We start from the raw sequence: 13,517 nt of genomic DNA on the forward strand, positions 1-13,517 counted from the left end.
TTAACTAATGTCCGACACTTTTCATACTTCGTGGGTGTAATGTCGACGAGTTCACTCACGATCAAGTTATGACCTAAGATATATGACCCTACGAATTTTATAAATTTTGGTCGATTAAAAATAAGTCTATTATTATTGACTGAGATTTTACGTGTCTATTTGATATCATATTTATAATTACGTAGCACATCAATAAAAATATAAATGTTATTTCTCTTAAAGTTATTATGAAAATATATTATCAATAAAATAAAAGTAATTTATGCAATTAATTAAGTCTATTGCTAATATATCATATCAATAAAAATAAAAATAAAAAAGTGTATCAAAAGAGAAGGAGAAAGAAAAAATTAAACAAAAATAATGATTAACTAGATATAGGTAACTAGTTTCCATCCCTATATTAATTACAAAAAAAAAAGAAAAAAAATTATAAATATTTTTTAAAAGATTAATGAATATTAAGGTTTTGAAAGTTTATAGGTCTAAATCTATTATTATATTTTTTTTTATCTATATATATTAATATTAAAAATATTTTTAATTTGAAATTATATTGAATTTTTTTAAAAAGTGGGAATAAAACAATAGCTAAAAAGCTTGTTTCCATAGATATATTAATTATAAAAATTTTTAAAAAATTTATAAATATTTTTATAGTTGTTATTATCCTTTTCTATTCTTATATTAATATTCAAAATAATTTTGAATTTTAAATTATTGAATTTTTTTAAAAGTGAGAATTAATGGCTTCAAAATTATTGAATTTGTTAGGAGTGAGAATAAAATAACGGCTAAGAAGCTGGCTAACTAGTTTCCATCGATATATTAATTTTAAAAATATTTAAAAATATTTTTATACTTGTTATTATCTTTTTTTTTGTTTATATATTAATATTAAAAATATTTTTGAATTTGAAATTATTTAATTTTTGAAAGATTAGAATAAAATAATGACTAAAAAGCTTACTAACTAGTTTTCATCTATATATTAATTATAAAAATTTAAAAAATTTATAAATATTTTAACAGTTGTTATTATTTTTTTTTTCTGTTCATATATTAATATTAAAAATATTTTTAAATTTAAAATTATTGAATTTTTGAAAAGTTAGAATAAAATAATGACTAAAAAGCTTGCTAATTAGTTTTCGTCTATATATATTAATTATAAAAATTTTATAAAATTTATAAATATTTTTATAGTTATTATTTTTTTTAATTTATATATTAATATTAAAAATATTTTTGAATTTGAAATTATTGAATTTTTTGAAGGTTAAAATAAAATAATGACTAAAAGCTAGTATTCATCCATATATTAATTATAAAATTTTTTAAAAATTTATAAATATTTTTATAGTCCTCATATATTAATATTAAAAATATTTTTAATTTGAATTTATTGATTTTTGTAAAAGTTAGAATAAAATAATGTCTAGTTTCTATTGGTTTATTAATTATAAAAAATTTATAAATATTAGTTAAGGAATATTTCAAAAAATTTATAGCTCTAAATCTGTTATTATCTTTTTCAATCCATATATTAATATCAAAAATATTTTTAAATTTGAAATGATTGAATTTTTTAAATATAGAATAAAATAATACTAATTTTTTATAAATATTTTCAAAGTGTATAGCTCTAAATTTGTTATTATCTTTTTCTATCTCTGGTAAATATTTTTTAATTTAAAATTATTAAATATTTTAAAAGTTAGAATAAAATAATGGATTATTATTATTTTGGGCTTCTAAAAGGATAGAATTAGGCTTGAAATTGATTTAAAAATAGTAAAATAAATTCGTGTCATTTTCAAAATAATTTTAAAATGTGTAAATAATACATGTCACAAAAAGCGAGTGGCTCTCGGCGCGAGTTCTACGGAGAGCAGTGCAGGAGGCTTCGTCAATGAGATATTTCTTGTCGTTTATCAGATGTCCAGCCTGGTTCGGGTCCTCAGCGCCGTTGGCCCTTCGTGTCGCTGATATTAAAAATCAGAAACTTCTGGACAATCACATAAAATCCACTCCTCTATCCCTTCCCCATCTGTTATTTTTGGATTTTTCTTTTAGTTTTGAGTGAGACTTGATGGATCCCTGTTGTAAGATTCAGCGGATGGGTGAGTCTATGGTGGTTTGACAATCGCTCAAATCGGAGAGAGATTTGGTTTTCGGGAATTGTTTTCTGAACTCGGTTTCTCTCGGATATGTCGGAGCTTTGTCTTATGGCTTCCCATGGATACCCTTCGGCTCTTGTGTTACACCACCAGCATAACACCTCCAGGGAAATCAAGGTACCCTACAACAAACTGTTGATTTGCGAAATTTCTATAACTTTTGTGCTATTTTTTTTTTTTGGATTTTAAGCCGACTTTCAAGCCAACCATGGATTGGTTGTTTATAATTATTCCCATTCTTGGTTTGTTTCTATATTGATTACGCTAGATATTGTGCTTCTGTTCTGATCATTATTGGCTTGGAGATTCTTGTATGCCTTGCTCCCTTACATTGGCTAGCCCTTCCTCTTTATCGTTCCACCTTTTAGCTATCAAGGTCACACCATTAAATCATGTTCTTAAGGCATAAGAATCTTTTGTGAATGATCCTTGACTCATCGAGTCGTCAGTTTAAACTGTTGTAGGTTGTCATGAAGATGTATTGTCGTATCTCGCATTTAGTTCATAACCCTTATGGTTCATATTCTCATTATTTTTTTGCTATTAACTCTCATTTAGTTCATATTCTCATTTTGATACATCTTGATTCATGTACGAGCGTTAATATTGCTATGCTTATATAAAGACTTGTCTAGCATTATTTTGAGATAGGGAGGGATTGCCATTTTGTATTTGTCTAGAGACAATTAGGAGAAACTTTGTGTGAGATACTTTGTAGTAGTGTGAGAGAGTGAGAGATACACTTGTAAACACTTTGGTTATAGTAATTGACTACTACCCGTGGATGTAGGAGAATTTCTTCTCTCCAAACCACGTAAATCTTTGTGTCTCTTTGTTTAATATATATTTGTGGGTGTGTGATTGCGATCGACCTTGTATTTTGGTCGTGGAATGTAAGGGTACGAACATAAACTTTTTTACTTTTGTGATTAACCAGGACTGTCAGTCTTTCTTGTCAATACGTGGAGCTAGGCCAGAAATTGTGATCGGGTCAGAATTGCAAAATATTCAGCCTCCACAGAGCCATGGATCATGGAAGTCTACTATCGGGATGCCAGACTCCAATCAATTAGTTGAGTTTGACCCAAAAGTTAGAAGTCTGAACATGATTGACTCACAAGGTTAGTCGATTAGCAAGTTTCAACATAGTTTTTAAGGACTCTTATTATCTTTCCTATCATCTATAACAGCAGGAAACAAATCATTGAACTTCATCATGACTGCTTTACTTTTCACTTCTCTGGTGAAATCTGATTTTTTAAGAAAACACTAGTAGAGCAACGATGCTTCAAAAAGAATTGTTATAGTGATTATTAGTATAGTTCTATCGTTGTAAACATCTTAAACATGTTCTCCTTTATTGTCCTTTTACTATCTTTTACATAAATTACCCTTGTACACTTGTCTGAATATGTGAAATCCCACATCATTTGGGGAGGTGAACGAAACATTCTTTATAAGGATGTGGAAACCTCTCCCTAGCAAATGCGTTTTAAAACGTTGAGGGGAAGCCCAAAAGGGAAATCCCAAAGAGACAATATCAGCCAGCGGTGGACTCGACATCAACATCATCATCATCATTATCAACTAAACATTCTTGTCTTCGGTGCATCTTCTAAGATGTAATGGCAAAAGTAATTATAGGCTAAGCTACCATAACCTAAGTTGTATTAGTATTATTGCGCAAAGTGGATTTTTATAATTTGAAGATTAAACTAGACAATAAGGTACATTTATGGGCATCTATACCCGAGTCTTAATTGTTCCCTCTTTGATTTGGTTTCAGATAATCAGGGTGGCTCTTTGATATTCAGTTCTAGATTTGAGGAGGAATTCAAAAGGTGTGAGAAAGTCTTGGAGTCCCTTGTGTCCTGTCCAAGTGAAGAGAAGAAATATGCATTAAATTTACCAGACTTAAGGGGGTTACAAGAATTAAAGACGCAGCATTGTCGAGGGCCCGTTGCTACTTCACTTATCTTTCCTAGCTGCGAGTTTGATGCACCGGAGCCAATCATGGACTTCGTTGGCGAATTGATTAGAAGCTCAAAGATCACAATTCATCCCGATGGACAAATTCTTTTAACTGAGACTGGGACAAAGATCAAGGATTTACTTTCAGTTGTTGCTGAGTTTTATTTGTCGAAGAACTCTTTAAGTTGGAGCAGGCAGTCAATTCTTGTCCCCAAATATGATAGGTACATATTTCTCTGCCTTTATTATCATCCACTTAGTGGTTCAAAGTTTTCATTTTCCATTTGTGTTAAGAATTAAAGAAGAACATTATTGCAAACCCACAGTGCTTCTTTATTAATTTTAAATTATTGTTGTTTTTACCAGAAATAGGTTTTTACTTTATCATGAGGAAATATTTTGGGCAATGTAACCCTTGGAATCCTCTATTGTAACAAGTTTTAGGCTTCAGATAAGTTACATGAATTTAAGCTGACACTGCAAACATTCTGTGCCCAGGTTGAGCGGTGGAGTGGGAAGCCATATTTATGATTCTCCGGTGAAGCTTCATGCAACAACCATTGCTCCTATGAAGAGGTATGTGCCACATGCCTAAGTCGTACAAGTTCGATTCTTTTCTCGTCATTCGTTTTGGTCGTGGCATTTGCTTTTAGACTTACACAACTCCTGTTATGTACTTGACAGCCCTGATATAATCAAGGTCAAGCCATCGCCAAAAAGGAGACGCAGTAAGAAAGTAGGCCATGAGAGAGATCTGTACAAGAAAAACTATGTCCACGCATGTGAGAGTCTGCTATCCTATGTGTTTAACAAGCAGCAGCAGGGGAGAAGGGCAATACAGTCATTAAAGAGTTCGGGGCGAGAGGTTCCTCAGTTTCTCACTGAGTTCTCTGTTGGTATTGCTGGGGCTGGTCTTGTTGTCCTTTTCTCTGTCATGTATGAAATTGCTTGCGGGAGTGTGCCATTTTGTTCGTCTAAACTCTTGACCACTGGATTTGGGCTGGGTCTGGTTTGGCTATCTTGTGGCGTGAATAAACTGAGGGATACAATAATCTGTATCAGCAGGAAAGCAGCCAAGGTTAGCTTGAAGGACGATGAGATGATAAGGAGAGTGGATAAGAGCCTAAATGATATCTTCTTCAGAGCGGCGACTTTAATGATGGTAGCCATCTTGAAAATTGGTTAGGCTTAAGTGATCATCCTAGTTGGTATTCATCTGAGTGTAGATATGCGCAAGTAAAGATCGCTTGAACTCAGAAATGACAATTTCGAACCGATATCGGCATCGAGTTCAGTTGCTTGGGTCTGTTTGAACGCCCCTCTCGAGAGCGGAGACTCGTTCTCTTGTCGTATCAGCTGTTCATGCAAGGTTTTGGTTGTGGGGGGTTACACTATCAAATACTTGAAGCAGATTGCAGGCGTTGTAGTTATATACAATTTTGTTCTTATAATAAACGTATTTCTATGAAGTTTCTTACCTGAACTATTTTCCTTACATAAATAACTATCCTTTTAAGGGCAGCTTGGTTGGAAGTTTTTGTTGGATGAGCATGAATAATATAAGTAGTTTCCAATTTTTTATTATCAAGTATCTTATTCCGAGATATAGATAAATTTTGTCAATGTTTATTTATTCTTCCTTTATTTGGAAGAAATTGATGCTTGTCAAAGTAGCTAACTGAAACGATAAAGTATTTTCAATTCAAAACGTTACGTAATTTGGAAGGACCAGTACGTATACCAACAGTGGATAGTCCACCAATAGAGATGTATTCCTTACTCATAAATCCATGATTATTCCCTCCAATCCTCAATAGTGTGTTTATTCATCTACGACACAACAACGTCGCATCCATTGTCATCTCGATTTTCAATAACACAACTTCATGATGTCATTTCCATGTCTTGGAACAGCTTAGCCTTGCTTGGGCACATCCGTTGGGAACTGACCCATGTGTCAATCATCTCAACAGGATATTCCGAACATCCATCTATTCGGGTTATTATTAGGCATTGGACTCTCCCATGTCCATGTTAGACTATTTACGGCATTTGTTCCGAATAGCGGGTGCATAGTCCAACTTCTGACACATGAGCTGAGGTGCAATACCGACAGACCCGTGTTATCCGGCACTTTGAGCATAAACTCTCATAACTTTGTTTTGGGCTTCCCAAAAAGCATCGTACCAATGGAGATGTATTCCTTATTTATAAACTCACGATCATCTTCTAAATTAACCAATATGAGACTCTTTCTAATCGTGAACAGTGTGTCGTAAGAGTCGCAGCCTACGTCACGTTACTTTGTTTTGTCCTTTTGAATTTTGGTTGCTGCAAAAGGGAGAGGCTATTCATGAAGTGACACCATCTTCGGGCGGCTATTTTCTAAGCGAGCAGAGAAGGAAACAGGCGTAATTGGCGACAGAGCTGAACTGCATGCTTACAGAACACTCACCCACCACAAAAAAGCCGATTCCTTTTTCCTCCCTTTTCACTAATAATCATGCAAAGGAAGGGCTCGCGCGGTTTCTTAGCTTACAGGATGTCAGATTCTTCCCTCAACCTTTTTCTAGTTTCTCCCGAATCAATACTCATTGGGATGCTTTGAAAACAGCTATTAAGTTTGTCATACTTGGACTCTTTCTTAAGAGAATTGGGCAGAAACCATTACTTGGAATATGGTTCTCCTCTCTTAATGTCATATTGATTGGAAAACACTCACAAAAAGCACCCGCGTTTTCGATTTCTTAATCAAATTCTATACTTCGTGTCGTGTACAATGAAGCTTCGAACTAGGATCCACGAAGCATCCTTATGGTATCTTTTAATAATCAACCCCATCCTCTGTTGAGGATGGTTGGGAGGAAGTCCCACGTTAGCTAATTTAGGAAATGGTCATGAGTCTATAAATAAGGAATACATGTCCACTAGTACGAGGCCTTCCGAGAAAATCAAAAGTAAAGCCATGAGAGTTTATGCTCAAAGTGGACGATATCATACCATTGTGAAGAGTCGTGATTCCTAACATGATATCAGAGTCATGCCCTTAACTTTGTCATGTCAATAGAATACTCAAATGTCGAATAAAGAAGTTGCTGGCCTCAAGGATGTAGTCAAAAGTGACTTAAGTATCGAGGAGCCTCAATTAAGGGGAGGCTGTTTGAGGGGCTACATAGGCCTCCGGAGATGCTCTATAGTGTACTTTGTTCTAGGAGAGGATTGTTAAGGATTGTCGAGGGCTCCATAGGCCTCAAAGGAGACTCTATAGTGTACTTTGTTTGAGGGGAGGATTGTTGGGAGGGAGTCCCACGTTAGCTAATTTAGGGAACGATCATGGGTTTAAGTAAGGAATATTATCTCAATTGATACGAGGACTTTTGGGAAAACCAATCAAAGTGTACAATATCATATCATCGTAAAGAGTTGTGATTCTTTGACACTTCTCCCGATGATTCCTCTAGCAATCATCCTCTAGTATAAATAGAAGAGGTTCCCAACACCCACAACACCATCAATCATAGTCTTACAACACACCATGGGAAAGAACACCAAATCCTCCAAGCGCAGTTCAGTGTGCGAGAGGTTTCTCAAGGCTCTCGGCATGTGTCCTTCCCCAACCCGCCATGAGGAACCCCTGGCTCCTGAAATGGACAAAAAACAGAGGCTCAACATCAATGGGGCACCTGAAATGGAGAAAAAACAAAAACTTGAACCAAACGACGCGTTCAGCGACTACATCAATCGGGCTAAGCGAAGGCTGGGAAGCATATCGAGCAAGCGACATGATCCGAGTAGCAAGGGAAAGGAGAATCTGAAGGAGGATCGGCGCTTTACAGATTATATCATCCGAGCTAGGAATAGGCTGAGGGCTACCTCCTCGACCGTGGGGCGGAGTAGTAAAGGACAACCACCTTCCTGAATAACGCCGCCACTACAACGACAACCACCTTCAGTTTCGTGTTTTGTTCTTATTTATTTTTCTCCTTCCTTTGTTTGTTTGGTTTGTGGATTTTATCTCATTTGCTTATTAATTGGTGATATTGTGAATTGTGAATGCCATGTAATTCTATGCGGATTAAATTGTTTTTGTCACCGTTTTGTGTTTTAATACAATGGTACGATATTCTTACTCTCAACCGTATTCAACAATTCTCCCCTCGAACAAAATATATCATAAAGCTTTGGTTTATGTAGCTCTCAAATAGCGTCCCTTTAATTGAGGCTCGACTCCTTCTTTTGGAGCCTCGAACAAAGTACACAATTTGTTCGATATATGAGTCGCCTAAAGCCTCCCTTTAATCGATGTTCTAATCCTTTCTCTATGGCCCTCGAATAAAGTAAACCCTTTTGTTTGACACGAGTCACCTCCCACCTCTCCTGAGGTCTATGTAACAAAGTACACTGTTTGTTCGACACATGAGTCGCCTCCCACCTCCCTTGAGATCTATGTAGTTCTCAAATAGCTTTTTCTTAATCGAGACTCGACTCCTTTCTCTGGAGTCCTCTAGCAAAGTATACCGTTGATAATTCTATTGACATGACTAAATGATTCTATCGACGTATACTTCGGGCCCATACGTCTTCCATAGGAAGATTCAAAACAGGCCGAAGTGTCCAACTAACAGGTGGTCGGCTGTGGCCCAGTATTCTTTCTTTTTCTCTAGACTAGACTTCCGCTGCCGCTCTTGCTAAGAGGCCGCCGTCACGTCCGTCGTCGTCGTCGCTCCACCACGTCCAGTCCCATCCTTTTTTCTCTCCCCATCCCTCTCCGTTTTATTTGACGGAACCCTAGATTTTCACCGCTGCCGTTCAGGTACGTTCAACGTCGCCCTACCACGTCGTCCACTTCTTTCCTTTGCCTTCTCTTCGTTGAAACCATTGATGCTGTTGCCCTCTGCATTTTAAACTTCGCCGTTTGCTTATCGCCTCGTCCCGGTTCCACTGCAATCGTTGCATAGGCGGCACCTGGTTCGCCCGTGGTTCCTACCGCCGTCGCACCTGGTTTGCTCGTCCCCCACCTTTTCTTGTCACTTTTTTTTTACATGCATGATCGTACGCGTGTTGGAAGTGAACCGAACATTATTTTCTAAAATCCAAAACCTTGAATGGAAGCTCTAAATTAAAAGTTTATAATACCGTATGTCTTTGCAAATATTTTGTTATATAACCTAGAAATTTTCTTAATGCAGATATGAGAGAATTACAAATTTCCTTGAATCAAACCCAGAAGATTCGGCTTCAAAGAGCCCTAGAATTGCTCGAGTCTATCTCTTCGAAGGCCAATTCCGATGCTTCTGTTATAGTTGCTGATACCATTCCTTTGAATTACGACGATGGTGTCCTCAAGTATATAAATACTCACTATCTTTATATAATAGTTGCTTGGATTGTGTACTTTCCAGGGGATTATATGTATTGAGGTATAATTGAAATTTGTGTACAGGGGACATGGGACCCTTGACTTAAATGGAGAAGTAGTTGCCACTATTTGTGGAGTGGTTGAGCGAGTCAATAAGCTTATCTATGTACGTGCCTTACGTGCTAGGTTGTCCATGAAACTTTGTAATTTGGTTTTTTCTTGATGATAATTTAATGTTTCCCTTTCTTTAATTTCTTGTTATTATATCTTTTCTGATGTAATTGTCTGTTCTGGATATTAGATATAAACCGGAGGTTGGTGATATCATAGTGGGGCGTGTTACAGAGGTAAAAACGAATGTGTTTTTAATTAGTTTTTTGGTTTTAGATAAATGTAACATAGAGACGTTGGTGAGTGAAACAGACAAGAAAAACTTATTTGGAGTCATGGTAATGATGCTGTAAATAGGAAAATGTTTTACAATTTCTTCCTGTCTGATGCTATCTTAATCAGGTTGCCCCTAAACGTTGGAGATTGAACATAAATTATAGCCAAGATGCTGTCTTGATGCTTTCTTCAATGAACTTGCCTGATGGTATTCAGGTATTGTAGAATTCCTACCAGACGATGAATTAGCTGTGCCTTCTGATGAACTTTATGGATAATTTTACTGCCAAATTGCTGCAATTGATCTTTTTCTTAAAGAGTGGTTGCATTTGTTCGAACGTTGGGATAATTGTGTGGAACTTTGATGCATTATTTTTATTTCTAGAGGAGGCGAACTGCAGTTGATGAACTCAACATGCGGAGCATTTTCGAAGAAAATGATGTTATTTGTGTAAGTTCTTTTTAGCTCGTACTTTCACCTATCACCGTCAGAAAGAATATTGCCACTAAGTTTCTCATGTGACATACATACAGGGGGTTTTCTCCTATATTTTGACATTTTTGAAGAATTAAACTTTTTGCATTTGTGGGGGGAGACAACTCTTAGCAAAATGTAGTAGGGTTAAACAATTATCTTGTGAGAACAGCTGAGATGCGTCCAAGCTGGCTTAGACACGTACAAATATAAAAGAATATTTATATCCTACCTTGGACGTTATCATGGGTACCATGGAGATAGAACCAAAACTTTAAGTTTTGCCGTCATGGCCATTAGGCCGAAACATGATGGTTATGAACTTTTGTTAGTTAATCGCATGCCCTTTGCATAGGCTGCGGCACATTAGATAGATAGATGCACCTTTGGCACCTTGCCGGTTCTAGCCCAGTGTCTTAGCTCAAGTGCCATTTTCTTTTCTGCCTTTGCTCCTTACTGAGGTCCTTAAATTTTCTTGACATTCTAGTGTTGCTGTAGGTGTCTAACTCAAGCGTCTATTTGTGTCTCTTTCCCTTAAGTGCCATTTCTGAAGTTTTATCTTCCATTTTTCTATCCGTTTACTTTATCAGCAAGTGATGCAACATATCCATTGTTGCTTCTTTTTCCCACCTGTCACCTCTCTCGACTCAAGCCATGCCTTGTGCCTTGCACAAAGGCTTGAAGAGATGTACTTTGGCGCTTCAGTTTACCTTGCACTATAATAAATAAACACCGCTCTTATCAGTAGTAATTATTCATGCATATTTTCCATTTAAGAAAAAATAACTTCACCAAATTTTTTCTCAGGCAGAAGTGCGTGGTTTTCAGCATGATGGCCTACACCTTCAAGCGAGAAGCCAGAAGTATGGGAAGGTAAAAAGAGTCGCTCCTTTTTAAGCTTCTGGATTTTGATGTAAAAACAAAGAATTTAGAATCAAATTTCCGTACGTCTCCTGCATCCTCACTGGTGTCTTAGGAGAGATTCCATAGAAATATTCTTGATAGCATGTGAATACTGATTTATAGACGAATATCATGGGGCAAATTCTAGTGATTAAAACGAATTCTGGAGATGATTATAAAGTTGTTGCACATGAATAAGGGAGAAAAACCAGGAAGGGATTCATTAAGGTGAAAAGACTCATGGGTGGAAATATTTAGTGATTATAAAGAGGAGCTAGCAGATGGGTGGGAGGCAAAAATGTAAAAGATAGTATAGAGAAGTGATTGTGGAGAACACAAAAAAATTGATTCACTGCTAAGGCGTGAAGGACTATAACACAATAGAACAACACGTCTAATTGTTACATTTTTCCTCTTGCTCGTATGATATGTTCAAGATCTTGGAGGTTACCTTACATTTGAATATGGTATCTTTGATCCAATGGTTATTTTGCTCCGAACAACTTTTCTGGCATCATCTCATCTCATTTCTTTACAATTTGTAAACAAGAGTTGTGCACTGTTATCCAGCTTGAACGAGGTCAGCTGCTCACAGTATCACCATATCTAGTCAAGAGACGCAAACAACACTTCCATCATTTGGAGCAGTATGGTATTGACTTAATATTCGGATGCAATGGATTTATCTGGATTGGGGAGCATGTTGATCCCACAGAGGATATGATGATAGAAGATCAAGTTAATAAATCTGAACAAAAGGGTTCAAAATTTGAAGGAACTTTTGGTAACCAAGTGCAAGAAAGAGTATATACTCCACTAGAGACACGTCAGAATATATGCAGAACTGCAAATGCTATTCGAGTATTGTCCAACTTAGGTTTCATAATGACAGTAGAAGTCATAATGGAGACAGTTAGTCTAAGTTTTTCTCTGAACATCAATGTGCATGAAATGCTTGGTTCGGAGTTCTGTGTCCTCACTGCAGAAAAAGAGGCTGAACGGCGGACTTCGAGTAAGAAGAGGGGATGAAACTGTGAGTAATTTAAATTACTGTTCATGATAACTTTTGCTCCAAAGAGTTTGATTTTCAGAGGAACTAACTGTTAGAATATTTTGTAGAATTTTGGATTACCACCACTTGGTCTGTTAGTGTTAACAGTATAGAATGCAATATTTGCTTAATTATCTGTATTATGCACTATCTATTAGTACATTATAGAGCCTTCCCTAAGGCCTATAGAGTCCTTGAACAGCCTCCCCTTAATCGAGGCTCGACTACACTTCTCTAGAGCCCTCAAATAAAGTACACAAGTTTGACATCTTAGGATTTTATTGACATGGTTAAATTAAGGGTATGACTCTATACCATGTTAGGAATCACAGATCTCTACAATAGTATGAGTTGGAAGCGGTGGTAGTTGTTGAACGAACGGGCGTCAAAATGTCAAAATTGGTTGGTTGTAAACTATGTTGGAGAATCCCAACCACTATTCATTTGACATTAACCCGATACAGCCTGAAGCCCACAGGGCACATGAAAGCAAGACATGCAAGGTGGGGGGAAGAACAGAGTAGAAAAGCTGGCAATTATGAGATGAGTTGTGTTGGGATTGCAGCAGCTGGTGAGGTCACACAAAGATATATTATAATATTGAAAATTGAAAAAGACAAATAATGATGGCATCTTCCACTAATGACCCTACGAAACTCCTTCGCCCAATAAAAAAACAATTCTAATATTCTAAATTTCCACCTAACCTTGAATACTTAATTCTATCTCTTCCCGCTTTTTTATGTCTTTCATAATTCATTTTCCTTCCTCTAATAGCCATTCAATTTCATAATTCATTTTCCTGTGGCCTCCACCTCCCTCCACCACATACATATATAATGCATCGGATTTGGATATGCCGGATTTTTAGTGACGTGGCGTTCCAGAAAAGCATACATGACCTTCTCTTCTTTCAATGCGAGATTGCATTGTTCTAAGCTGTCTTGTTTTGTTTCTCCATCATTATTTTACAACCTCAATTATGAGCTTTTTATTTTCTTTCTTAATAATTTATTTACAAATTTTAACTTTCTTGCATCCGGTTTCAAATTCCAATACCACTGGAAACTTCGTTCTTCACCGAATATTTATTCAGTGTTAGAACCGCACAACAATGCACACACTCTTATCAAGATGAACACAAACAATAGGAGCACGTACTGTATCAAAATGAACACAAAGAATAGGATC

At 36.2% G+C, this 13,517-nt stretch overlaps 2 protein-coding genes across 5 annotated transcripts; both read left to right on the forward strand.

Annotated features, from left to right (window-relative positions):
• The first annotated feature begins 1,897 nt into the window (after positions 1 to 1,897).
• LOC111464023 lies at positions 1,898 to 5,684 on the forward strand. Its single transcript, XM_023108067.1, has 5 exons — positions 1,898 to 2,297; positions 3,118 to 3,301; positions 3,967 to 4,375; positions 4,650 to 4,727; positions 4,836 to 5,684. Exons 1-5 carry the CDS (start codon positions 2,211 to 2,213, stop codon positions 5,335 to 5,337), a joined length of 1,260 nt encoding a protein of 419 aa, XP_022963835.1. The 5' UTR covers positions 1,898 to 2,210; the 3' UTR covers positions 5,338 to 5,684.
• Positions 5,685 to 8,725: 3,041 nt separating this feature from the next.
• LOC111464056 (exosome complex component RRP4 homolog) lies at positions 8,726 to 13,024 on the forward strand. 4 transcript variants are annotated; one of them, XM_023108110.1, is made up of 9 exons: positions 8,728 to 9,152; positions 9,341 to 9,497; positions 9,595 to 9,696; positions 9,812 to 9,857; positions 10,024 to 10,113; positions 10,283 to 10,348; positions 11,180 to 11,245; positions 11,846 to 12,310; positions 12,793 to 13,024. In XM_023108110.1, the coding sequence occupies exons 2-8, from the start codon at positions 9,343 to 9,345 to the stop codon at positions 12,302 to 12,304; spliced, it is 984 nt and encodes a 327-aa protein (XP_022963878.1). In that variant the 5' UTR covers positions 8,728 to 9,152; positions 9,341 to 9,342; the 3' UTR covers positions 12,305 to 12,310; positions 12,793 to 13,024. The 4 variants fall into 4 exon arrangements, with proteins under 4 accessions (XP_022963879.1, XP_022963880.1, XP_022963878.1 ...); XM_023108111.1 differs by lacking the exon at positions 12,793 to 13,024 and having other exon boundaries at positions 8,726 to 8,964; positions 11,846 to 12,469; XM_023108109.1 differs by lacking the exon at positions 12,793 to 13,024 and having other exon boundaries at positions 8,729 to 9,152; positions 11,846 to 12,469.
• Positions 13,025 to 13,517: the final 493 nt, after the last annotated feature.

The sequence above is a fragment of the Cucurbita moschata genome, unplaced genomic scaffold, assembly GCF_002738365.1.
Source record: "Cucurbita moschata cultivar Rifu unplaced genomic scaffold, Cmos_1.0 Cmo_Scf00029, whole genome shotgun sequence".
NCBI lineage: Eukaryota > Viridiplantae > Streptophyta > Magnoliopsida > Cucurbitales > Cucurbitaceae > Cucurbita > Cucurbita moschata.

Bases quoted from the DNA above. Each gene is read 5' to 3' on its own strand.
- LOC111464056 (XM_023108111.1), top strand. From the start codon at position 9,343: ATGAGAGAATTACAAATTTCCTTGAATCAAACCCAGAAGATTCGGCTT. The intron at 9,697-9,811 runs GTTGTCCATGAA...TCTGGATATTAG, and splicing joins GTACGTGCCTTACGTGCTAG to ATATAAACCGGAGGTTGGTG. The intron at 9,858-10,023 runs GTAAAAACGAAT...TATCTTAATCAG, and splicing joins TAGTGGGGCGTGTTACAGAG to GTTGCCCCTAAACGTTGGAG.
- LOC111464023 (XM_023108067.1), top strand. From the start codon at position 2,211: ATGTCGGAGCTTTGTCTTATGGCTTCCCATGGATACCCTTCGGCTCTT. The intron at 2,298-3,117 runs GTACCCTACAAC...GTGATTAACCAG, and splicing joins ACACCTCCAGGGAAATCAAG to GACTGTCAGTCTTTCTTGTC. The intron at 4,376-4,649 runs GTACATATTTCT...TTCTGTGCCCAG, and splicing joins CTTGTCCCCAAATATGATAG to GTTGAGCGGTGGAGTGGGAA.